The sequence below is a fragment of the Paramacrobiotus metropolitanus genome, unplaced genomic scaffold, assembly GCF_019649055.1.
Source record: "Paramacrobiotus metropolitanus isolate TYO unplaced genomic scaffold, Prichtersi_v1.0 Parri_scaffold0000113, whole genome shotgun sequence".
Classification (NCBI taxonomy): Eukaryota; Metazoa; Tardigrada; class Eutardigrada; order Parachela; family Macrobiotidae; genus Paramacrobiotus; species Paramacrobiotus metropolitanus.
Window position 1 is genome coordinate 291,017 of NW_026570333.1, and position 23,877 is coordinate 314,893.

The window sequence follows — 23,877 nt, forward strand, 5'->3', positions numbered from 1 at the left end:
AAGGGATTGGTTAGAATAATTGACCATGTCCTTTCAAAAAGCGCCATGTCCTTAAAGCCCTTTCAAAAAGTGCAAATACCGTGTCCTTGAGAGTCCTTGGCAGTCTACCATAAATGTCCTTTCAAAAAGCGCAAATATCGAAATCCTATGCCGAAGAGTCCACATTTCGAGACTGGCTAAACGAAATTATTGAAACGGAAACGTTCGCAAGTTATAGCATAGAGGGGATTCTCATTATAACATTCTCCTCTTTATAAGCTTTACATACAACATCCGCGGAACCGAATGTAGTTTAACTAGTGTAAAGAACCTCTGAACAACATTCAGCTGCGGTTAAATACAGTTGCATACAGGTAGCCGGATACAATCTGATGTTATCTTAACATCCTGAGCTAATATGGAGCAACATTAACGTTAGCGCATATCCAATTGGCCCAATTTGCTATGCGCCAGGAAATTTCCCGCACAATTAAAATTTAAATTGTCAATATCACAGTGCTGGTAAGAAGTTCATATCAGTTTAATGTTAAATCAGGTACACTGCATTTCCAGCTGTTAATACAGCACACCGTTCTTTTCGTCAAGACGGACTTTCTCCGGACGATTCTGCGCTTCGAATTTCATCGATCTCCCTTGCGGTAACACACACACACACAATTTTTTTGCGGCTCGGGCTTTGCGTGATTACTGTATTGACGCCTTTTCTTGGCGGCTTTTAATCCCTGGGGGCAGTATCCCTTTATAAAATACACCCCGGCACGAAACCGATGGAACCGTGCCTGTATTTTATAGAGAGGTTTTACTGTACACTTCGAATATGGCAGTAACATTAATTTCAGTCCACAAAAAGTGCAATATGTCATAAATACGCCAGTATTACTACTTTGATTAAAATTTAAATTCATATAACTACGAGGTAGTAAACTACATTCAGAGTCGATAACAAATTAACAGTACTTTCACAAAACCAAAAAATATAAAAAAGCCAAATAAAGTTGTACAAGTCTACTAATGAATGGTATCCATTAATACTCTGCAAAGTATTCATTACCATGGAGGCATGGATGTCGGTTAGAAAACGAAACATCTGCAACTGATGATCCGAACGTGGAGCGGTATCCCGCGTTACGTTTCGAGGTGTTTGTAGTACTTCTGGGGGAATTTACACCTTCGAAGCAAGCGCGATGCAAAGGTCTTTATATGTAGATGGCGAGCTTGCTCAGTGTGGACACATCCAGTAGCCGTAAGTAAACTTCCTGCCACAGTCGCGGGCTGCCGTCGGCATTGAAACCGCTGAACCTGCAAAACAGGGGAGAAGGGTCACGTAACGCAACTGCGACTGCTAAAAAATTGGCTGCACGGGACTTGTCAACATACACAGAAAGATAATGGCGAATGGTCTGCCACTCATCCGGATACTCCTGACTGCGCACCCAACGCGCATACACCGCCTTGACCTTTGCCAGCATTTCCTCGGTGGTCGGCGGGTAGTGTTCGCTGAGGGCGCACATGTAGCGACTGGTCAGGTGCATCGTGCCGTCGCTGCAGCGCAGAAGCAGCCGCGGAATGCGGATGGACATCTGGTCAATGCGCAGTGCAGGCGACGTCGGTGGCAGATGTTTCATCAGCTTCTGCTCGTGTTCCGGCAGGCGACGGACGACAAAATCCGCGCCGTGAAACACTTCGTACGCTGCGAATCCAAACAGGCCGGACACGGTCCAGTTGTACAGCGCTAAGAAACGGCAGTTGCGCTGGTACAGCAACGGCACCAGTGGTGCCGTGTGCTGCAGTCGCTGCTCCTCCCGCCCCGCCATGCTCCCGTGTCGGGAATTGACCGTCTGGTCGCGGAATCCCACCAACAACAGCCTGGTCGGTATGCGGTCTAGAATGTTTAGTAAAAAGGAGGTGCGCTCCGTGGGCATGGCGTTGAGGAAGGTGAGACTGATCGTGGTGGGAGAAAGTGTCTGGACGAGAAGCGCTGCCAGTTTATAGCAGTTGTTGCTGTCTACCTGCAGCTGCCAGCAGCGGTCCATGGTAATAGTGATGTGGTCCGCCATGCGCGGACTGCCCAGCAGCAACTGCCATAGAGCGCATACACTGTGGAAACAGCAATTCTCTTAGACAGCTACCATGCTACCACGCAAAAGCTACCATGCACTTTTGCGGTGTGACAATTTTAACTTACGTATCCGAAAGAGATGGTGACTTCCACCATCTCTATCGACCCTGCGTTTTCGGATGCACTGCCTGTGTCAAAAACGGCACTGGCGAAAACTAGGCGCTTTTTCACACACACAGCTCAAAGTTGATTGATGCAAAATTATTTTGTTTGAAAATTAGTTACTGAATGAATAAGACTAACTCTGGCATGAGTAACCACGCTAGTCAAAGAAGTGATAAAAGCAAGATTTAAGATTTTTCGCAGATTTTGATCACCCATGTATTCTAGCTTCGAATTTCTAAATAACACAAGAAAGTTTCAGAAATGAGGTTTTTACTAGCTGAGCACTTTGCTATGAAATTTAGCTGAGAAACTATAGCTAGAAGCGCACGGATCATCAATAGGTTTCAAAATTCATTATTAAAAGGTAGTGCGAACTGCCAGAACGGAGCCAATGCGCTTACCGTTGGGCCGTCATTTGGGAATGCAGGTCCAGATGGGCTAAGATGTCGCTCAGGAGAACCGGTGTCAAGTGGCTGATGCGGGCGGCTGGCTGCAGGGCACCACTCTCCCCATCTGTAAAATAATTGCTCTACACCAGCTAAACTGAAGACAGAAGACAGTGAGCCATTAATGATTATTAGGTATTCAACGAAGGGCAGAACTCGGAAACTCGGTTTTTGACACCTGGTGCATGGTGCACAGTTTGCATTAATGCAGTTTACTTATATTACGATCGTGATCACTTTACGAACAGGGAAGTTCAGCCACCGTTTGGCAACTGGCGAGATTACCGGGATACGAGGAATCTGACGGAGGCTAAAGAAGGTTTTACCAACTGCCAGGAATTTGTCAAAATCGTCGGCAGATCAACACTGCAAGGTTTACTACTTTGACTGTGAGCTCAATCTTCACAGAAAAGCCATTCAAGTATTTTGCTCGCCTTGCTAAAATGTACCCTGCGGGGACCGGCTATGTTGACTAACCGGTTTCATAAGAGATAGTTTCACAGGCAGCAAATCGTCCGCAACGAATGGCCGGTAAGTTTATCCGCTCGGCCAGATGTGTGTCCAGCACCTGCAATAACGTCCCCGTCGTCCATTGCTCCATGTCCTCATCGGCAATATTGATGGTGATAAACATGCAGCCATCCCGTTCGATGCGCAGATGAAAGCGACAGCAGTCCATCATACTTCGTTTGGCTCGAAAAGCTTCACGCAGGTGCTTGGTGATGCGGAATTTGTCGGAGGCATCGGTTAGAATCTTCTGTGCGCGGGCAAATGGGACAAAATGTTTGCTATATATCGGGCCACTACGGTGTTCGAGCAAGAACCGATCATGGGGCGGCAGCGCAGCGACAATTTGACCCATCTCCACCAATTCAGCTCGATCGGGGGGTGCATGGGCGTTGGAGGTCGGCGCAAAGGATGTGACATAGAACATATGACAGCTATCACAGCCCGCCAGCCAACCCACCAGGGTGGCGGGTCGGAAGCGCAACGGACCGTCCTCTTCATCACGCAGTGCCACGTGTACCGGGACATTGTCACAGCCTCGATTTCCCGAATTCTCCCAGTAGAACGGCAGCAGCCAGATGCTTCCCCTGGGGATCCAGCGCGCCGAGACCTTGGTCGAGTCGAAATGGATGAAGGCCTGCTCGCCGTCCATATCTTGAATGTATCCCACGTACCACGTGTCGTCCGGATTGCGGACGACCACCGTGTTCTGGTAGCTGAGCTGATTGACATCCGTCAGTAGCGGTCGATACCGCTGCTGCGCTCTCCAAGGCAAATGCATTAGAAAGAAAGAAAGCCAACGATTTCCTTATGCAGTTGCAAGAAGTTGTTGTTGTCCGACAAACTGCATATTTCGGCACCCCTTGGTGCTCGAATAAATATTTCGGCCGGCTAGTAGAACGCGTCCCTTACACCGATTTTATGAGAAAATCTATCTGTTTGGAATTCCGTTAGTACTCGTACAAAAAAGAGATTGTTCTTTTTTATTAGCATAAGGAAATTTTGAAACTCATCACGAAAACTTGGAAAAGAAATTGCAATACTGGGAGTGATCCCGCTAATGTTGAAATAGTTAAAGTTGTGCCAGTTCGCCCAGTCGTACTGACTCGTACACGATGCTGCGCCAGTGAACAGAAACACATTCGTGACAATTCCTCCGAAGAGGAATTGATTTTGTAGGCGGTGGTTGTACATTAATACATAATAAAATATGCAGTGAAAAATTTGAAAAAAACCTAAATTTTACCGTCTCACCGAATTTCTTTTGCACGACTGCTGTGTTTTACAAAGGAAGCCTAAATAGATCGAAAAACTGCACCCATACCACCGGACCATCGCTTCCAGTATTCTCTTTCATTATGGCTACACCGGTGGTATGGGTGCAGTTTTTCGATCTCTTTAGGCTCCTTTTGCAAAACACTGCAGTCGTGCAAAAGAAATTCGGTATGGATACTGGATACTGATAGTGAAAATGCGCATTTCACTGATGCCAGTTAATCGGAACCATGTGTTCATCTGCGTACGAGTTGTCTAGTTCTAACGTGGATTTTCTAGGTAGGATTTCGGAATGCCTGAAGTATTCTGATGTATATATAGCAGTACGTTATTTTGACATGCACTGCTCATCCTGGACACAGCATTCTTGTCCTGGGAAATGAGCAATTAAGTGTTCCAGTTCAATAAATTTTTTTCTGAGCGCAGATAGTATGGGGAGTGAGGTGGGTCGTCCTCTGATTCTGTCCTAGGACAATACGAATGCAAGCCTGCTGCCCTATGATTGTATGATTGCTCTTGGAATACCTACCGTTCTGCTTTGCGATACATGTACAACATCTTTTCAATACTCGAATGGGAATCCGACAGAGATCGGCAACTGAACTGGCAGGATTGACACTAACCTTTAGTGACCTTTACTTTCCATCTTTTCCCCGTTAGAGGATAGACAGACGCAGAAGCTCAGAACAGACAAAATCATCCTGACCTTTCATTTACACGTTGGATCCTGTACTAATATAATATGTAGACAGAATTGTTTTTCCTCTTTATTAATAACCAATGGACAAATCAGGTGGAAGAAAACTAAACACATTACATTTTTCACAACAGCAAAACTTCGTTTAAGCTATCCTCTCCGTCTATAGTGCCAAGGATAGATGCTGCATTTCCGCGCTGAATTTCCAGCGATAGCCGTTGACGCAGAAATTCATGCGATCGACGCTCTCCGGTATGCTGCTGCAGTCTTTTGCCCAACTCTTTCACAATGGCGATAGCCGACGGGCCCCAAGGACCCATCGTCTCAAAGGCGATCGGAGAAAAAATGTAGCGCCCTTGCAGATAGGCATACAGCTGGGACTTCCTTTCTTCCGCTTGCGCAGCAGCAGCACCTGCCGTAACCGACGTAGACTGAAGATGGGAAAGGGCCATTGTGTCGACGCACGTTACATCCCAGGCCAGGCACATCCCCCTTTTCCAAGCAACCGTCTGGGCGTTGAACTGTAGTGGAGGACGTGCCGCGAGGTTCAAGCTTAGCTGGGATGCCAGCTGAAACACAAGCCCGACACACGATACTGTTTAAACCTCCGTGTCGCGCATGTCTACCGGCCGAGTAGCTGCACGATAGCCCGTGGTGCCCGAGCTTGTCGACCAGTTTATGGCACTTGGTGCAGTTATGCGGCTCACAAATATCCGCTCCAAGACGCAGGCCAATTGAGATTTTCATCGTATCGTCATCGAGGAGGTTGCCGATGTGGGCTGAGGGAAGCGCGTTCAGCCAGATGCCTGCTTCCGGTCTTGACTGTGCGAGTAGGCGGGCTGTGTTAACCCGATCATGGCGAAACAAGTCCATTAAGACTGAAACTGACACATTACAGAGCGGCAGGTCCCACGTTTTTTGTAGCTTTCGGAATGCAGTTTCTGGGATTTCCGATTGCCGAGCCTTCGTTTTCCACAGCTGTATTGCTTCTGAAGCGTCCACTGCCGGATGACGGGGAAGCATCGACGTTAACAAATCAAATGCGGAGTGAATCGAAGCCAAGAAGGCTGGGAGTGATAATTCTTCCGCACGACGTATGCCAATACCTCCTCGACTAACCGGAAGAGTCGCTTGTCGCCAACAAGGGTAGTCGTCATGGTTCAAACGTCTGCCATATGTTATATACGTCTGCCATATGTTATATTAGGCTTGCCCGTTTGAACCGTGCAGCACCTACGTAAAAAATTCGAAAACCAGTGCGGTTGTTCAGTCTGCACAGGAGCTGAATTAGCTGTCCCAAAGCTAGAGAGAGCCGCATATACGCTCTAATTTTTGGAAGTATATGACTACATAATGATAGTACGGTAATTACACTAGCGCAACGCCAGTCACACTTCTCGTACAGTAAGCCTTAAATTTTGGTAGTTTTCAAATTAGTCACCCCGACAAAGCTTTAAAGCAACCACTCCTCCCTGGAAAGACTTGACACCGGGTTCTCCGGACTCTGGAGTATATTTAAAGTTCTTTGTGAATAAGGATATGTGATAGTGCTGAATTGTCTACTCAATAAACAATAATCAGTAATTTTCCACCAAATTTTGATCATTGGCGTAACGCTTTGCGTGGTATGCAAGTGCACATCTCCGATCCAAACGCTTAGCAGCTGCCTGGTTGAAAATTTACGTGTGCGTCTACAGCAAGTGGAGCATCCCCCGCAAACCATTTCCGTTGTGAGTGAGCATACAATGTAGGACTAAATGGTCGCAAAGCCCCATACCCAGCATTCTGTACGCAAGCGGTGCAGTACACTTGTACGAAACGGATATTTTGAACTCAGTCGTACAGTGCACTGCGCTGCATTCGTATTGAATGTGGAGATATTGGGTATGCGACCATTTTGTCCTAAGCTGTACCATCGCGCGAACCGCATTAGCACTGGCCGGCTGATTGCCATGTACGAACGGGCAATCTTGCAGCATGTGTCACACAGCATCGTAAGTGTGCTGCCTGCAGACCGGTGAGCTTAAACGGGCAGGAAGGAGACGGGGATCATTAATGGGCGAGGAGATAGGTACATATTCTCAATACGGCGATGCTTTATTCAACGAAGTTTGCCGGTTTTCGCAGCGTGTGCCACGCGAAGTCAATTTTACCTGATTACCGCTTAATTACGCTAACGTATCGCCACCGAGCGGTCCTTGCTCAGGAAGGACGTTTCCCTCTTAAGGTGAGCTCTTTATCTCCCCTTCCGTCAGACAGGAGAACCACATGCTCGGCCCGTGCGTTATAGCCTTAGGCCTAGTCTACATCCGTAGGTCAGCCTAATTTACATCGATTGCTCAGTTTACTGGAATTTTGTGCCGGCGTCGTTCCCAGTAAAATCTTAACAGAGTTGTCGTTTTTTTTTAAATTTTATTGACCGTAATGTTACCATCAAAGAATTTGAAAACCCGCTTGCAACAGTTTACGCGAAGCTTACAGACAGACCTCAGATTTATAATTTATACAAAATGGCAGATAGAAAAAACATAGAGCACACAGAGCAGAAAAGATGGAAACGAGAAAGATCAAGAAACAAGTTGAGTGTTAGCTGGGGATAAAACAGGCCCCAGATACGTGGGTACAATTGAGGCAGGATCACACGAACCATATCGCACTCATCAATTATAAAAACACAATTATAAAAATAACTGAAACAACTGAAATTCAATGCCGGCGTAGTTAAAGTGAAACTGCGCATTTCGCTCCATTTTATCTGTACTTCGAGTACGTCGAGAATTTATCCTTTCGGACTAAGGATATTGTATGCTTCACACGGCGAATACTTCGTTGATAGCATATATGGCGAGTTTGCTCAGCGTGGATGCATCCAGCAGCCGCAAATCCACATCCTGCCACAATCGCGGGCTGCCGTCGGAATTGAAGCCGCTAAACCTGCAAAACAGGGGAGAAAGGTCAAATGAAACTGTGAATGTCAGACCGTAAGAATCATAATATAACATAGGAAAACGTCAGAAACGATGAAAAAGACATACAAATATCAGGAACATAACAAAAGATATCATAAGAAAACATAGCAGTGGATGCACTGGCTCTCGTTGGTGTACACTGCAATATAATCGCGAATACTCTGCCAGTCCTCGGGATAGGGTAAGCTGCGCACCCAGCGAGCATGCACGGCCGTAACCTTGGCCAGTATGTCCTCCGTGACTGGCGGAAAGCTGTCATTTACGGCGCACATGAAGCGACTGTTCATGTGCATGGGGCCGTCGCCGCATTCCAGAAGTAACCGCGGAATCCGGATGTGTAGCTGGTCAAGGGCCAGGGTGTGCGCCTCCCGGGTGAGGGGCTTCATCATCTTCTGCTCGTCTTCCGGCAGGGGACGGACGACATCCTGAAACCAAACGCCCGTGGAACACTTCGTAGGCGGTGAAGCCGAACAGTCCGGACACAGTCCAGTTGTACAGCGCCATGGCGGTCGCAGTGCTCCTCGTACAGCGTCGGCATCGCGGCGGCCTCGTGCTGCAGCCGACGCCACTTGAGTGGCGCCCAGTTCCCGGATGCGCAGACGATCTGGTCTCTGAAAGCGATTACTGGAAGATGGATGTCCAGGAAGTCTAGGAGATTTGGTAAAGAGTATGCGCGGTCCCTGGGCACGGCGGTGAGGATGGTGAGGCTGGTGGTGATGCCGGGCTTAATTGAGCGGCTGAGCAGCACGGCCAGTTTGTAGCAGTTGTTGCAGTCGACGTTCAGCTCCACACAGCTTTCCAGGCTGAGACTGATGTGTTGTGCCATGCGCGGACTATTCAACAGCAGTTGCCACAGAAAGCATACCCTATCGGAACAGCGATTGTGTTAGGCAACAAGCAACTCCCTCGTTTAGATCTGAAGAACGTTTTTGATTGCCGCATATGTTGGTTGCTTAATAAGTACTGTACACGTTCTTATATTTGGGCCACACATGCCTCCTAACTCTAAGTATATAAAAACAGCAAAAGTTGCAGGTCTTCGTTAGTAAAATCCTTTCGCTCGTGTACTTAACTTAACTTATTAACTATACAGATCATCAGCAGGTTTCGTACTACACGAACAGAAATTCGAAAACTGGTGACCGCATGTTCGGAAACGTCCACGTAAAGCGACCAGAATAAGAAAAAAACATGGAAATTGTCACGTCTTGGCACAGATGTTTATTGTGCCACTCTGGCCGGATAGATACTGAATCATGAAATACTCGTAGTACCACATAAAAATGCGTCCTCTACAGGTCAACACAGCCATGCGGGTTGCTACGCGCTAATATGGCGCGTAGCCACTACACTACACCTTCACCCTTAAAATGAAGTGAAAAAGCAGAACATTATGGCCAAATGTCGAAATAGTCTTCTTCGACATTGTAGACGGTATCGACCTTTTCCTTCTTCTTGTTGTCCTTCTGCTGGCATGCCCTCTCTATGTGGCCTTTCATGCCGCAAGCATTGCACCTGGTGTTTTTATACCAGCATTCCTCGGGCGTATGCCGCCAGGATCCGCATCTTTTACACTTCCGCCGGGACGGCATCTCTTCGTCACTTCCACTTTCTTCTTCATTCTCTTCTTGTCTCTTCTCTCTCCTGCTCTTATCCTCTTTCTTCACTCTTGTTTCTCGCTTCTTAATACTGTTCACCACATTCTCTTCCACGTTAGTTTTTCTCGCCTCTTTCACGCTTGTTTCATATTTGATAGCAATTTGGAGGGCGGCGTCGAACGTCTTCAGCTCTTGCAGCATTAGGTAGCGTCTTGTTGCGTCGCTTTGACGCCTGCCACGAGCACAGCACTTAAATTCTTCTCCAGCACTGTTGCCGGAAAGTCGCATAGGATCGTTTTGTCACGTAAACGCGTCGCGAAGTCCACCAGGCTTTCTTTTCGTCCTGCCGAAGACTGAAGAACAGCGCCCACTCGGTTATTTGGTTCGTGTACGGGGCGTAGGCCGTTTCCAGCTTCGTGACCAGTTCACCCAGTGTGAAGTCGGACGGCATCTTGGGTTTGCACATCGAAACTAAAAGCTGCAGGGCCTTCGTGTCCAGACTGTTTATTAGCAAGGCACGGTGCTTGTCCGTATGAAGGTCGGTCAGCACAGTATAATTATCATACAAAAACTTCCACGCCTTCCAGTCCATGGTTTCCGGATTGAACTTGGTCAGTTGATCGGTTGTGGTCGTCATTTTCGATCTCTTATTATATAGCGCTCGCTTTCCTCTTCTCCTTTCCCGCTTCAGAGTTCAGAGAATACTACACTTCACGCCAATTGTCACGTCTTGGCACAGATGTTTATTGTGCCACTCTGGCCGGATAGATACTGAATCATGAAATACTCGTAGTACCACATAAAATGCGTCCTCTACAGGTCAACACAGCCATGCGGGTTGCTACGCGCTAATATGGCGCGTAGCCACTACACTACACCATTGCTTTGCAGGTTTACCGATGTATCAGTTGACGTTGTTGCACTTTTGCTGAAAGGGATGGCAAAACGGAAGAAAAGCGCTGGTCCGTGCGGGATGCCTAGCAGAATCCTGGCAGGCGTGAACCAGTATCTTGCTAAACCGCTAACGATCATGATTAACGCATCCCTAAAAGCAGGAGTGTACCCAACGATTTTCAAAAGCGCTGACGTAGTCGCCATACCGAAGCAGACCAGTGCACGACAGCCGGATGATTTCAGACCAATTTCATTGGTGTGCAACATATCGAAAGCTTTCGAGAAAGTTGTACAAAACCAGCTTGTAGCCGTTTTGAAGACCGGGAATGTGCTTTCTGAGAAGCAATCCGGATTCCGGGACGGACACTCGTGCGAAACCTTACTGTTGAAACTGTCCGAAAAGTGGAGAAAAACAATGGATGCTGGGAAAATTACAGCTTTATGCCTAATTGACCTTAAAAAGGCATTCGATTCTGTTTCCCATGCGAAAATGATTGAAAAGTTACACGCGATTGGCATCCGTGATGGCGCGCTAAAATGGTTTCACAGCTACCTGACTTCCCGAAAACAGCGCGTTAAGATGATCCGGAATGTATCAGACTGGCTGCCAGTGCAATCGGGTGTGCCACAGGGAACACGTCTGGCTCCGGTGCTCTACACGCTGTACACAAACGACATGCTACCCGGACTCGACGCCGAATGCTTTGCGGATGACACCGTGCTGTATGGTGTCGGCACCACCCACGCGGAGGCAGCCTTGAATCTTGGCATTCAAGTTGATAAGGCGACCACCTGGTTTGCAGCGAACACCCTGTGCGTGAACGAGAAGAAATGTAAACTTATTTACATTTGTCCGCAATCAAGAAAAAACCAGCCTGCGCCTACAGTGAAGATGAACGGTCACCAGCTGGAAGCGGAAACATGCGTAAAATACCTCGGTATTTACATCGATCAGAATTTGAAGTGGGAGGAACATTTCAGCCATGTACTGCGGAAAGTTAACTACGGCATCGCAATGATAAACGCAGCGAAAGAAGGCCTGGACATGTCACAGCGCAGGAGTCTTTACCATGCCTGTGTGTGGTCACCAGTCACCATACGTGGTCACCAGCATCTTCGACTCTACGCGACAAGTTGACCAGAGCCCAACGGAAAGCACTGCAGGCCATTACTGACTACAAGGAGCGGGTAACCCCCGAGCTGTATCAGCGATTGCGCATCCTGCCGGTATTTGACCGTTGGAAGCAGTCGGAAGCCGTTTGGTTGTATAAGATCTACAACCATGAAGTGTACAAACTTTCGCCCTACCTGGTTGAACTGATCGACTTCAAGGATCTGTCACCGCAGTACAATCTCAGGAAGCCGAAACGAATCCAAGCCAGAGCGAAACAGAAAATCGGAGAAAGCACACTGGCCATGCGGTTAAAGAACGTTTTTGAGCGGATTCAAAAAGTTAATTCACAGATACTCAGTGTTAGCGGTGTTAGCTTTTTCAAGTTCGCTCTGAAAACTATTGATCTGTCTAAATAATCTCTTCTGTAATTTTTCGCTGCATTTTTTACCGACCAGACATTGAAGTCCTGTTAAACGGGTTGTCTGCTCCTGATACATGAATGAATGAATGAATGAATGTGCATGTGCATTCTCACCGTATTCAGCATACGTCTTTATAAGCACGCTTCTACAACATTGTGCTTCTATAACATTGTGCTCTTAGCGCTAAACACTATGCGCACGCCGCACTGTACAGTACTTACACTACAGCATCAGCATGGTACATAAATGCTGTCACATATCGATAAAAGCTGGTAAACTACAGTATCATGTATCAACTATATCAATGCCAATTGCCAACAATCTCAAACTGCTCTGTCATTGAAGTACGAAGTGCTGAACATGTCGTCCTTTGACGCAGATAAATATGGAGAGCAATAGTTTTTCGGCTTTAGAAGCTACAGTCACCAGAAAACTGTTACTCCATAGTCTATACAATATGCGGCTAGTGTTCTCTGCTTTCAAACACTAAAACGTCTGAGTACACCAAACGCGGTGGAGTTCATCTCAAAAAAGTTTACGTCAGCTTAAACGGGAATTTGTCGTGTATTCTTATGGAAATGACGGATAACGGTATCAGCGATTCCGGTGTAGTCGAGGAAATTGGCAGCAGTATCCAGTACCGCTACACCAAAACGGATTTTATTGGCCGGGGAACGTTTGGAATAGTTTACAAAGCCAAAGTCAGAAAATCAGTTTTTCGATTTCGCGCTCCGCCGGAGCCAGATTTCGTAGCCGTCAAAGTGATGCACCTTGCTATCAATTCCGAAACTATTGCCAATCAGGAAAACTGGATGAGAGTGGCGAAAAGACTGAGACAACTTACTGAACTGAAACACAATCATCTCGTGCTTTATCACAAGGTTTCCATCACCAAATCTTCCGGCGGTGTGACAGTGGAATTGGCAATGGACTATCATAAAGGTGACAAGGATTATAAGCAGCTTTTGTGGAAGTCGCTCTGCTCTTGTAATATTTATTCTCTATTTTTATATTGATTTTGTCTATATTTTATTATCGTAGGTGATCTTGCGTCGTTTTTAAGGGAAGCTAAGGAAAACGCAACCCTTTTGAACAACTGGGAAAAAGTGATCCGATTCGCAGGGGACATGACCCAAGGACTTGAATTCCTCCATCAAAACGGCATCATTCACGGCGATTTGAAGCCTGAAAATATACTTCTAAGCGTTTCGCGAAATGGCAGCGAAAAACTGGTGATTGGCGGTTTGGACGATCTGGTGCAAATGAAAGAAAGCGCCACCTGCTCTGCAGACATTTCCCAGTTACGAGGAACAACGCGCTATATGTCGCCGGAAATGCTGAGGAAGTTCTCCCAACAAGAAGCGGCGCGACCAGGACGAAAAACGGATATGTGGAGTCTGGGCTGCATCATTCTGGAGATGGCCGAAAGCTGTGTACGTGTACCCAAGAAACAGCTCGTAAAGGATGGGAATATTGTCGATGCGGGAAGCGCTCTTGAAAATTACCAGTATGCACGATTGATAATCGACGGTTACGTTCCATTTGTAAGAGTCGATATTGAAGACAACTTAACGTGCATTATTCGACAGTGTTTGGATACTTACAGCGCAAACCGATTGTCTGCCAGAAAACTACTCCAGAAGCTACAGAAGAAAGACGTCATTGTATTTATTGGCCTCAGGGAATCTAAAGATCCCTGCGTCATGATATTCGATCCGTGGACTAACTCTGTTAATGTTCCACAGGTGCGGGGCGCGCCAAAATTTGAGGGGCATCTGTGTCGCCCGTTAGCGGTAACAGGCAACAAAATTGTAGCTGCGGGAAGGACACGTTACGGTGACGTCAAAAAAATCAAATTCCATTTGTGGAATGTCGACGAGGGAACCTGGGGTCAACACGAGCTAGATCCTTCTTTGGATATATATCAGCATACAATGGTAACTGCGGTAGAGGACAAGGCTTACTTCTTTGCCACTACCGGAATCTTTACAGAAGTGAACATGTCTACATGCAAAATTGCACCTTCAACTCAACCAAATCAATGGTATGGCCTTTTTGTTGAGGCAGCATACATTGCGGTCTTAGTATCAAACGATTCTACCTTTTTATTTTTAATAGCCCTGCTACCTTTCTACGAGCGGCGGCCACATGCCGTGAGCGGATATTTTATGCCACTGACAGCCGCCTCTTGCAGTATGACACGGTGATCAAGGAATGGAAGTACTTACCAGATCGGCAACAACGGCGCTTCGATTTTGCAATGGCTGTGGTCATCGGACACGTATACATTATGGGCGGAAAGTTTTGGAACGACGCTGCGCTGAACTATACTGCAACAGCTGAGTGTATTCGTTTGAAACTGGGTAGCACAACGTGGGAAAAGATTGAACCACTTCATCAGCCCAGATTCTGGCATGCTGCTTGTGTTGTCAAGGATCGAATATACATCTGCGGCGGTAGGCATACTGGAATCAGGAAGGCCGTTACGATAGAGGTTTACGATACCAGAGCCGACGCAGGTTGGTCGACTGTCAATTTGTCCCCGAAGGATAACGAACAATTTGCAGCCTCGCTGGCTGAATACAATAATTTGTGGGGTACACGTGCCTTCACGGTTTCCGTCAATCGGTATAATGACAACTTTCCATATACATCCTGTTAAACGGCGGTTAGCATCATGCGCCGTTGTGCATCGACTTGCATAATTAAAGCTTACGAAACAAAGTATCAATTGACAAAAAGTGAATTCATTTGGTTACTCTAGTTACAGTACCACAAGTTACAATAAAGAACGCAAACTGCAACCAATTGAACCCGAAGTAAACTTCGTCCACCTATTTAATCGGTGTAAACGCATTGGTGGTTGTTTGATTACTGATGCTAACCAAACGGAAACGGGATGCAATGCGCTCCCCCGCTCTCGATCGCCAGCGCCCGTCGTTTTCGCAGTGGAAGTAATTTGTAACAGCCGTCTCCGTGCTCTTCGACTGCACGATGCTCGCTAGGTGCCCGTACGTCATCGTCGCTCGCCAGGTGCCCAATCAAATAACGATAACCTTTCTGTTGATTTTAACAGTGCTAACCATCCTCCAGACCGAAAACGTTTTATTCGAAAAACAGTAGTTGTCCAAAACATTTGAGCTACAAAAGTTATCAACCCTCTCCCCAACGCTAACAGCCATAACGCGCAAGTCAGTCCTAGTCGGAGGTGGCCTACATCGCGGGTGGCGTGGCTGGGGCCGTCCTGCAACTGGACACCGGCTAACCGCCGCGATCTTTACTGCATTTGCCGGTGTTGAAACAGTAAATGTCGCACATGACCTCTACACGCGATATTTCGTTTTCGGTTATTAGCCACAGAATTGTACGATTAACATGCTTCGCGGCCGTAGTTATTGTTACAGCTTTCTTATTCTTCCTGGAATTATAATCATTAACAACAACTACGAACTATATTTGCAATCATAATAACTGAGATCTGTACTATTCTTTTTTATGTTATTTTCTTTTCTCAGTTTTTAATAATCGGCTTCGCGCTGGCAATGTGATTCAGTAATTAAGCAATAAATCATTAAAAAATTGTACATAAAAAAACAAAAAACCAAGACCCGTATCCTCGAGTACATTGCCTCTCGAGTTAAAAGGCAATGTACTCAAAAACGGCGTAGCATTTCCTTTGACGACAGCTAAACTAAAACGCTGCTGGAGAAAGCAGTGGATTTGTTCACCTGTTCATTTTGCTAACTCGCAGAACCGGCGGAAATAGATTCGTGTACACTATTTCGACCAATTTATCTTGAACATTGTTTTATTTTTTCTAACACTGGTATCTTTTCATATAATCTGAATATGCAGTGGTGTCGTTGAGAGAAAACAAAATAAGGGTCGCCGTCGTTGCATTCGTAGTGATACGATCCCGGTGTGTTGATGCAGATCTGGTCGCAACCGGCGTTCTTCTCGGCCGCCGAGAATAACGCCGGCTGCGACCAGACCTGCTCGTTGACGTCAAAGCAGCGCTTCTTCCTGCAGCCAATGAGATCCATCCGCATGCGAATATCCAGCGGTAAATCCTGTTGCAAACTTGACAAGCAATTGTACATAAAGTCAACGCACAGCAGTTTAACCGGTTGTTTCTTTCGATGCTGACTTTCCTGGTAATTGTTGTATGGGAGTTCTTCTTCTGCTGGTCATATCTGAATGATCTGTACTAGCAAAATGGGACGTTGATGGATATTTTGCACCGTGCTCATTACGTGCAACAGTCTGCAAGTTATTCTTTCATGGGCTGTCCCTGTACATATCATTTTTCTTGGTGCCGCAGTTGCAAATTTAAGTCATTACAAAGGCGTTTATCAATTATGCGACGCGTGTAGTGAAATGCAAGCTCGTATAATGGCTCATTGTAATAAATGCACACCAGAACGCTTGGACGTCTTCCGATTTGTGCTGCATTTTCAAAGTTTCCAGACTGCCTTAACAGAATGCTCAGATTTCCTGAACTAACCAGGGCACATAGGGGTCCTCCAAATTCAGAAAAATTTCATATTTTGTAAAATGGTAGTATACTATCGTAGTATGATTAAAAAATTATTTCATCTGCCATGGTCAAGAGGGCGTGACAGACAGCATTTAAAGTTTGCATATTATCACATACTATGCAATGCAGTGAGTGAGTTATTCGTAATTAGTTTTATATTAAATTTTACTGTAGCACCGTGAACTTTTGAAACTGTCAGTGGTGATGTAAACGAAGACCGCGTGCGGCGACTCGTGTCACTGCTGCCTAAATACACATTTTCGAAAATCTGTTATGAAATGTAGTACGAGTACATATCTGCTAATTAGTAAAAGAAGTTTTTTGCACGGTTTACTCGTACATACAATACTAACTGATAAAAAATTTTCGAAAATGTGTACTGGCAGCAATGACACGAGCTGCCGCACGTGGGCATCGTTTACATCACCACTCGACAGTTTCAAAAGTTCACGGTGCTACAGTAAAAATTCGATATAAAACTAAATACGAATAACTCCGCTCACTGCATTGCATAGTATGTGATAATACGCAAACTTTTAAATGCTGTCTGGCCACGCCCCCTTGACCATGGCAGATGAAAATATTTTTTTAAGCATACTACGATAGTATACTACCATTTTACAAAATATGAAATTTTTCTGAATTTGGAGGACCCCTATGTGCCCTGGTAAGTTTATAGCTGGGAATTAGATGGTATATCTGGATTAGTAACATGGTTCTGACTTGCTTGTTCCTGGCAGTGATTTCGTACAGGAGACCGGAGACTGTTGACAGCGTTGTTTGTAAATACCGGTATCATAGTTTTGTGACCTTTTCCGTTGTCGTGGCGATGATTTGCAGTCCCGCTGGCACTAGCTGCCGAACAGGTGTTCGCTCTACATGAACATATGGTTGTGACCTTTTATCTTACATGGAATTATGCCAGAATTTTTTACAACGGATCAAGGAATTTTCACTGGCACTATATCATTTGGAACTGCCTGCGGAAGATTGTATGCCGACAGTGCCGGCGTATGCAGGTGTGAAAGGCCTTCTTCCATACGCACGTTCGTGCACGCTCCTGGGTGAAGGTTGTTCTTTCAACAGGAATCCCAGAATTTATTGAATCTATTCGAGGTTGTAGAGCCAGCTGCGAAGAATTATTCCTTAAACTCATCTGGAACATTTGTACATTGTACATTCGAAAAGCCTCTGAGGGGATCGTTTTATTAAAATTCCATACACAGTACACACTACACACCCACTAGTTAAGTAATAACACTTTAACACAGAACCCGATACCCGTATCATACGAGTATCGGGTTCTGTGTGAAAGTGTTACGTACATACGGGTCATATGTACGTACATACTTCGTTGTTGTTAATTTTATTGTTACAACATAATCATGCGAGTATGTACTGCTGTTAGACTCACATGCCACATGTGAGATTGTCTAACTTCCACACAAAATCGATAAGAATTTGACATTTTCAATAACCATAAGTTCCGTATAAACTGACCTTTGGCATCCTTGTATGGAAAAATACCACAGTGGGTACACGGCAGAGATGAGCAGAATGCCGAACGCCGATCGCATGGCTGATATCAAATCTCACACCTTTTAGCGGTATCGTTGTATTAAATTCCATCCGCAGTACACACTAACACAACCCAAAAGCGAAAAAATGCAGGACAGGAAGAGAAAAACAGATAACACAAGATCGACGAGAACGGTAGTTCTTAACACAATATCCCCAGGATATAGTACTAATGATAACGATTGATAAAACAAGATCGTCTTATGGTTAGTCAAACTAGCAGATGTAAGGAAGATCTGTGGTTGTACACTGTATTACTTGCATGGGTTTGACTCAAACAAATGAGATGCGTTTATGGGTTTTCATGACTACGAGCCTGCGGCTGCAGAAGATACCCGTATGTACATTTATTGCTACAATACATACAAGTGTATGTACAATACTAAGACAATCTCACATGTCCGCCGAAATTAAAAACCGTTTTTGCTTTTTACGAGGCTCACTCAAGTACGAGTATGCACATATTTTATTACCAGCAAGCGTTTCTACCGCAGTAATTGAACTACACGCGCAGACGATCAAGCTTTTCCGTATTCGTAGACATTCGAAGCAACTGTGGGAGCAGTAGGTATGAGTACCATCATAATCTGGTTTGCTGTGTTCCTATAGTATTACAAGTATGTCTTACTATTATATCAATACATAACGCTGAATCAAATTTACGAAACACACTTTACGAAACACGTGGTCGTATTTTGTCAGGAACTGATTTTTGTCTGGCAAGTACCCAGAAACCTGCTAATGGAGCATCTTTAAAAAACGTTCAAGTCCACCATAAAGCACTACAAGTGGGCTATCATGGCCGGGACGGCATCCATTTTGGGAGGGCGTCGGACATGGTCAGTGCAATATCCTGTCAAGTAGAAAGACCCAGATACATCAGAGTTTGTGGTTGTGGCTAGCCAAGCGAACGGGGAGCACGCAAAACAAAGAACGGGGGACGACGCTGAAACGTGCCGCCGTAATCGGATCAAGGTACTGACCGGACCCAGTTTGCCTGCCTTAAAAATTTTTGGCATTTATCTACTTATTAGTAGTATCTACTTATTATTAGTTATTTACTTTTATTCTTAAGGAGCACCCTGGCACCGCATGATTGTGTAATTTTTTGGAAAAGTTTTAAGTTTGACATCCCTTTTACAAAATGGACGCCAAGTGACTTGCATGTACTAAAATTATTCATCACTTTGCTTGCCACATATGTGCGCGGGAAATGTTGTAACTCGTGGTGTGTGCACAGCCATGCTTTCTAGTTTCTTTCCAGGAAGGATTAATTTTCTTCGTTTTCTTCCTGCAGCAACCCGCTGTTTCTAGTTTCAGCTTGCCTTTATGGACTTAAAAACCGAAGTGGTGCCCAATGATGGCGCAATACAGCTGCGAGATGTTACACAAAAGCAGATTTTAGAAGAAGGTACGACTTTAGCGAGGAAGCCGCATTAATTTACGTCCTTTAAAGACGCATGGTGACATATTGCACAAATTAAATGTTTTCTACGGTCCTTGAATCTGAGTTATTTAAGTGCTGCAGGCGTGAAACTTTAACCGTGTCACATTTGGTGTTGACAGCAATGAAAACTATAAAGACTCTGGAGGAGATCACACAAGGGCAAAAGGGAGAACTGCAAAGTCTGAGACAAACCCTGGCTGACATGGAGATCATTAAAGCGTAAGCCGTAAGAGAAAAAAAAATATCCCCTTATCCTGTCGGAGCATGCATGTAACAAAAGAGAACGCTTTTTCCACACGCTTGTTAGTTGTTAGGGTTAACCGTTCGTGACCGGCAAATCTCGTTATGCTTCGGTACTTCCGGCTTACAATTTCAGAAGTCAAGAAACAGCTGCAGAAAAGCTGGACATTTACCATGGCACAAGTGCTCAACCAAATCAGAATGAAATTAGATTTCATGTGGTTAGTAAACGCTTGTTGATACATTTGCCGGATTAAGTTCTGAGTGTATTTTGCAGTTTGAGCGAATGATCGATCAGCTCTTCCAAACATACGAGCCCCAGGTGGATGCATCCAGTTTCCAGGCGCTGTCCGATACAACCTCCTTGTGGCTCGAAGAACAATGCAGTCCCTCCAGCATCATGGCCTTGACAAATGCAGTTTTGCGTGATTGCCAGTGATTGTATTATGCTTATACTCTTCTGTACAGTGACGGCTCAAGTGGTCGCGGGACATTTCGTCGCGTGGGACATTTCGCCACAAGTTTTCGTTGCAGCGGCAAATTTGTTTTGGTCAGCTCGTAGGGCTGCGCGGCAGGTCGTCGCGGGACATTTGGTTTTACGGACATTTCGTCTAAGGACAACTCGTTTTTGTGGCAAAGAGCCATATGGCTGCTCGTTGTCATATACCAGTCGATAATTTTTCGACTCCCGAAAGTCGCGCTACTAAATGCGCCACACAACGAAACAGCTGAGAAATTTAGAGATAGCTCAGATAGATATTATCGTTTCGTAGGAGATTTGGGATGAACGATGCGATGGACATTCTATTCTTGTCTGCCGTGTGTTCATTATAGTATTTGTCCATACAAGGATGTCAAAGGTCAATTTATACTGACCTTATGGCTTAATAAAAATTACAAATTAGCATCCATTTTGTGTGGAAGGAAGATATACAGGAGATGCACATCTGTGCCAGTGTGTTTGCATCAGTTTTGGCTACCGCGCACAAACAAAAAATTGCGGGTTTAACCGTAAAACAGATGCGTATGCAAAGCGAGTCAATCGACTTTTTCAACAGAAAGTTCAGAAAACCGGTGTTCGTGAATGTGAAAGTTTCAACCAGAAAAAACTAAGGATGGGGTCATCGGAACAAAAAACGAGCCATCCCGGAAGCCGTTAACAGACGGGGCCACATGAGCTAATTGGAGACCCAGGAGCTGTTCAGCTGCAGGATCACCAACAAGCCCACGTCACCGCGCCAGCAGCACTATCGCTCTGTGCCACTACACCACAAATTTGCGGACAGAGTACTCTTGTTTCTTAACAGCGCGCCCAGCCACGCCACTCGTCAGTATCTATAAGCAATTCACGTTAAGCAGTGAAAAGCCATCCATTGGTGCTTTAAATTCTCCTTTGTAATAACGGAAGCAGCAGACTAACTATGGGCCTATGGCTATTAACTATGGCTACTGCGACAGGTGCATACTGAAAGATAGAAATAAAGAAGCAAGCTGATATGTAAGCTTTGGATGCTTTTTGTCTCCGTTACATAAGTCGTGACAGCCAGAGGCAGAGCTTGGCTCGCCTGGTCAGAAAGCCGGTTTCCGCTACAAAATGCCTCAGCATGCCACAATCCCGATACGCTGCTCTGACCCCTGATTACCTGGACTGACCTTTAATACCAAGACTGCAATTAATTTGCGATGTCGGGAAAGTTGCATAGGTTGCAAAGTCGGGTTAAATAGTTGAATCCGTAAAAATTACACCCATCACAAAAATTTGCGGACAGAGTACATTGGATGTCCTAATATATGGGATTTTCGGAGGAAAGGAGGAAAATGGCGAAAATGCATAAATCAGGAGCATGAACACTCATTAATTATCCAGAAATCTGTCCGTTTACATGGACGGTACATGAAAGATGCATTGCTTTGTATCTACTGAATTCTTGCACAATTTTTCGTCATTTAGATGAGTTGCTGTTCTAATCCAGGTTACCGTATTCACCAGCTGTTCATTTTCGAAGTTGTTTTCGCTAAGTCTCTGGATTTGCAACATCCAAAATACTTTTGTGGGACGCACATGGTTATCAGCCGACAAGTAAAAGTGCTGAACGCCGCCACTTGACGTACAACACTTCTACTTTGATTTCCAGAAGGAACTGCAAAACATTTACAGCGTACGATACACTGAACATAGATCAAAAACAGTTCAGCACGTTTACAGCGTTGGCACTGCTTGCATCCATGCTGTGTGCTTAATCTGCTTATGTCGTATTCAGCGAAACCTGCAAAACACAGGACGAAAAATGCTGGGATTATCTGAGGCAAGAGCGTGTAAATATGCGAAGGCTAGATGGAACTATCGCTTGAAACGCAGACATTTACGAGCAGACGTCGCCGGTTGCCGATGACGAACTTGGACCATATCAACATGTTGGAGAACCACATTGCCGGTTGTTGGGTCGGGATATTTCGTTAAGGCCCTCTCAGGTGCTTTGCTTATTTTGCAAGGCTTTTATCGGTCACAAGGTTTACTTTGCAGAGAAATCAACGCTACCGGTTAAAAGATGATATTATAACACCAAAAGGAACAAACTGGCTGATATTCACCTACAATGTTAATGACCTGCCATAAGCTGCATATTATTGACTGATTTTGTGATTTAAAACATTACTTCATTCTTATGCTGCTAAGGAGTAAGGAGTCAATACAGATACAATAAACAGGCTTAGGGCAGATAGAGGAGAAAAACTGAACAAAGGCGCTTTTAAGGGAAGTGGCCCGGTACATGGTACCAAATTCGTGTACATGCACGAAATCTTTCACTTTCGCGCACTCCCAAACCAATTTTTCTCTTGTTTTATGACAATCTGTAGTCAAATGATTTGTATACACAGGCCTGAAAACCGTTTGCGCGCGCAACATCCGGTTCGCGAGTTATGGCTGTTAGAAAATTCCAACAAGTTTAAATGCATTCAGGTGTACCAAAAGTCTCATTATGGACCGATCTCTTTCAGATTTTGCACGTAAATGCACGTAACCACGAAGAACGTTTTTACACCGATCCACTGTTCTAGCATGTTTTTCAAATTTTAAAATGAATTTCAAAATTTTAAAATTCATTTTAAAATTTGAAAAAATCGTGGAAGTCTGGATCGGTGTAAAACGATCTTCATGGCCATGTGCATTTACATGCAAAATTTGAAGGAGATCGGTCCATAATGAGACTTTTACACCTGAAAGCATTAAACTTTGAATTTTCTTACAGCCATAACTGCCGAACCGGATGTTGCGCGCGCGGTTTTCAGGCGTGTATACAAATCATTTGACTACAAATGTCATAAACAAGAGAAAAAAGGTTTGGGAGTGCGCGAAATGAATTTCGTGCATGCTGAATTTGGTACCATGTACCGGGCCACTTCCCTTAAGTTCAGCTATTTGTCCACTGGAATTAAGTCCTTCGCTTACGGCGAGGCGCATTGTTATTGTGTTTATGACTATCCTCGGCTGTCTGTATTTACCACCCGTAAAGCAAACAGCTGACCTGCATTCTTATGAATCAAGGACGATTTTCGCGAGTGCAAACGCATTTTTCAACCTGGTCCTGAGTGTACTAGGCCTCCCGCCACCGAGCGGCATTGCTGCCGAGAAATGCCATTCCGCGCAAGATCTGTGCTGATGTGCTGACTTGTAAATTTTAATACTAAAAAAGCTGGTCAAAAGTCGAAACTGCGCTTTGTCAAGCCAAAAATATTTAAAACGTTCTGATGAGGAGGAATAAAAAAGGGCGACAAAATCAGTAAGGAGAAAACTGTCATAAAAATTTAAATGTCGTGACTCGCTTTTGAAGCGACACAGAAAACAGAAAACAAAACGTGTGTTTCAACTTTCAACCCGTCTGCTTAGCGTACGGACCTCCCGCCACCGAGCGGCAGTCACAGAAAAC

General features: G+C 45.2%; 2 protein-coding genes across 2 annotated transcripts; one reads left to right on the forward strand and one right to left on the reverse strand.

Annotated features, from left to right (window-relative positions):
- Positions 1-1,196: 1,196 nt before the first annotated feature.
- LOC129598075 (uncharacterized) lies at positions 1,197-2,980 on the reverse strand. The gene is made up of 4 exons (XM_055495820.1): positions 2,917-2,980; positions 2,626-2,737; positions 1,378-2,097; positions 1,197-1,299 (listed from the first exon to the last, which is right to left on the reverse strand). Exons 2-4 carry the CDS (start codon positions 2,637-2,639, stop codon positions 1,197-1,199), a joined length of 837 nt encoding a protein of 278 aa, XP_055351795.1. The 5' UTR covers positions 2,640-2,737; positions 2,917-2,980.
- Positions 2,981-12,401: 9,421 nt separating this feature from the next.
- LOC129598076 (uncharacterized) lies at positions 12,402-20,387 on the forward strand. Its single transcript, XM_055495821.1, has 9 exons — positions 12,402-13,088; positions 13,188-13,579; positions 13,892-14,190; positions 14,265-14,774; positions 14,911-15,100; positions 16,080-16,209; positions 19,828-19,927; positions 20,085-20,169; positions 20,226-20,387. The coding sequence occupies exons 1-9, from the start codon at positions 12,719-12,721 to the stop codon at positions 20,385-20,387; spliced, it is 2,238 nt and encodes a 745-aa protein (XP_055351796.1). The 5' UTR covers positions 12,402-12,718.
- The last annotated feature ends 3,490 nt before the right edge of the window (positions 20,388-23,877 follow it).

Bases quoted from the DNA above. Each gene is read 5' to 3' on its own strand.
- LOC129598075 (XM_055495820.1), bottom strand. The intron at 1,300-1,377 runs GTATGTTGACAA...CCTGTTTTGCAG, and splicing joins ATTCGCCATTATCTTTCTGT to GTTCAGCGGTTTCAATGCCG.
- LOC129598076 (XM_055495821.1), top strand. From the start codon at position 12,719: ATGGAAATGACGGATAACGGTATCAGCGATTCCGGTGTAGTCGAGGAA. The intron at 13,580-13,891 runs GTACGTGTACCC...AATGTTCCACAG, and splicing joins TGGAGATGGCCGAAAGCTGT to GTGCGGGGCGCGCCAAAATT. The intron at 19,928-20,084 runs GTAAGCCGTAAG...TTACAATTTCAG, and splicing joins GACATGGAGATCATTAAAGC to AAGTCAAGAAACAGCTGCAG.